This window comes from Nicotiana tabacum, chromosome 22 (assembly GCF_000715075.1).
Source record: "Nicotiana tabacum cultivar K326 chromosome 22, ASM71507v2, whole genome shotgun sequence".
In the NCBI taxonomy this organism is placed as follows: domain Eukaryota; kingdom Viridiplantae; phylum Streptophyta; class Magnoliopsida; order Solanales; family Solanaceae; genus Nicotiana; species Nicotiana tabacum.
Genome location: NC_134101.1, coordinates 224,826,365 through 224,828,766, shown reverse-complemented (window position 1 = coordinate 224,828,766; position 2,402 = coordinate 224,826,365). Strand labels below are relative to the sequence as shown.

Sequence of the window (2,402 nt, the reverse complement as noted above, 5' to 3'; positions counted from 1 at the left end):
TTGAGTATGTGTATGTCAAGGTCCATTGGCTTTGAGCCATGCACTATGAGCGTGCCTACAGTATGTTTCTTGGGCATTGTGGACGAATGTGTTGATATTTGTTTATACTTGACGATTTAACTATAAAAAAAATTATTGATCTGGCATGTATGACTGACATGCAGGCATGGAGTTGTATTATCCCTCACGCTAGTTGGTACTTGGTAACTATACTTGAGGATTAGAGCTTGATATTACAATTTTATCCTGTTAAATACCCGTTTAAGTGAATTATATAATATTTTTGCCTTGATTATTATACCTGAAAAGCGTGCCCATTTTTTCTCTTATTGCATTACTATGAGTCTGTTATCATTGAGTTATTCTCTTTCATAGGCTATTATTTTTTTGTTTCTCGGACCTTGCCTAGCTGGTCACTGCTTTTAGCTCGACGTTAGGTGTGTTTTCTATGGAGTATGTGGGGTTTATTGTACTTATATTGTACTCTGTACTTCGTGTGCAAATATAGGTGTTGCTGATCGTGGTAGTTACCCGTGAGCCGGATCCGGATTAGCTGGGAGATTTTGCGGTTGCACTGTTGATCCCTTTGCAGGCTTTGACGTCCATTCCTTATTTCACATTAACAATGTTTAGTCTTTCAAACAATATTATATTTTATTCAGACCATGTATTTACTTATTCTTTGGAGCTCATGCACTCAAAAGAATAAGTCCTTTTATTTACATATTATGTTGACACCGTTTTTACTTATTGGTTGATGGCTTTCCTAGAAAGTGGTGTTAGGCGCCGTCACGTTTTCGGTGAAAATTTTGGACCGTGACAATCCCAACTTATAAGATGATTCCTGCCAAAAGGAGGTAAATGAGCAGTTACAGGACTTGTTGAGCAAGGGGTTCATTAGACGAAGTGTCTTATTTTAGGATGCTCTAAGCTTGTTTGTGAAGAACAAGGACAAGTCAACGTATATTTATATTGGTTACATATAGTTGAACAAGGTCACCATAAACAACAAGCATTCTTTATCACGTATTGATTACTTGTTTGATCAATTATATAGTGTTTTCTTTTATAAGATTAACTTGATTTCTGGATACCATTAATTAAAGAAAAGAGCATCAGATATTCCTAAGACAACTTTAAGAACTCGTTATAGGCCCTACGAGTTCATCCACAATAGTGCAACCATCAGAAGTGAATTCAACCCTATTGCCTCTATCACATAGATATGCGATACTCAACTGATTATGCCTTAAACCATTAACAAACAAATATTATCTATAGCATGGGAGAGTGGCTTTCCTATTTTACCTACATCAATCATTTCACCTTTCTTACCGTTGCCAAATGCCACCTTTCCCTCCTTGGAAAGCTTTCAAGGTGAAGAAATTTGATTTGTCTCATGTCATATACCTTGTGCAACCGTTATCAAATAGTTCTTCTCCCTCTCACCTTAGCTTGCAAGACAGATTATTGGTTACTTTTAGACATCCAAATATTTTTGTGTTCTTTTCTTTGATAAGCAATCATAACTATGATGACCAGTGTGATCACTAGTTCATTTTTGCTTTTATTGTGTTGTTCAGTTAACCAGCTCTAAAAATTGCTATGAAGAAAATATGGAGGTACATATATAAACTGCATCAATGCAAACTTGAAGTATACAAGGTAACATATTTAGTAGCATAAGGAATCCATATTATACAAGTAAACAGGTAAATAAAATCCTACCTCACAAGGAATAGATTCACCACCTTAAAATCTCACATAGCCCAAAAGATCAAAAGTATACAAACAGAATATGATGACACCATCAATTGATCTCCTCTTCATAATACAAGGATGTAAGTATATTCTATTCCAAAATATAAAAACAACAGAAAATCTTATTGGACAGCTTGTGTCGAAAACTATAGTGGCATATTTCTATATGAAAGAAGACACAAAATATTAGAAATAGGTAAATACCAAAACAGCAAAGGAAGAAAGTACAATGGTGGGGTTGACAACGAAATTCAATTGCAAGATTCTTCTTTTAAGAAAAGGTTTGACGCCATGAGATCACTCTTGACAATGTTGATAAGGAGTAGCGATCAAGTGTAGGTCATTCTTTGTAGTACAAGCTGCTCCAGGCGCCTCGGTCAAGTCCAGTTCACTTGGATTGATTCCAGTTGGGAGTTTCCAGTCAAAGTGATACAACAGTTGAGCCAGTGGAAAATAAACATTTGCTAAACCAAATGACATTCCAGGGCAAATTCTCCTTCCGCTACCAAAGGGAAGATATTCATAATTATTACCAATATAATCCATAGAGTTGTGTTCAAATCTCTCAGGTTTAAAGCTTTCTACGTCATCCCAATATTTTGGATCTCTTCCCATTGCCCAAGCATTAATCACGACTTTTG

The 2,402-nt window shown here is 35.8% G+C and overlaps 1 protein-coding gene across 1 annotated transcript; it reads right to left on the bottom strand.

The window, feature by feature from the left end:
• Nucleotides 1-2,058: 2,058 nt before the first annotated feature.
• Nucleotides 2,059-2,376, bottom strand: LOC142176299 (cytochrome P450 71D7-like). Its single transcript, XM_075243429.1, has one exon. It carries the CDS (start codon nt 2,374-2,376, stop codon nt 2,059-2,061), a length of 318 nt encoding a protein of 105 aa, XP_075099530.1.
• Between the last annotated feature and the right edge of the window lie 26 nt (nt 2,377-2,402).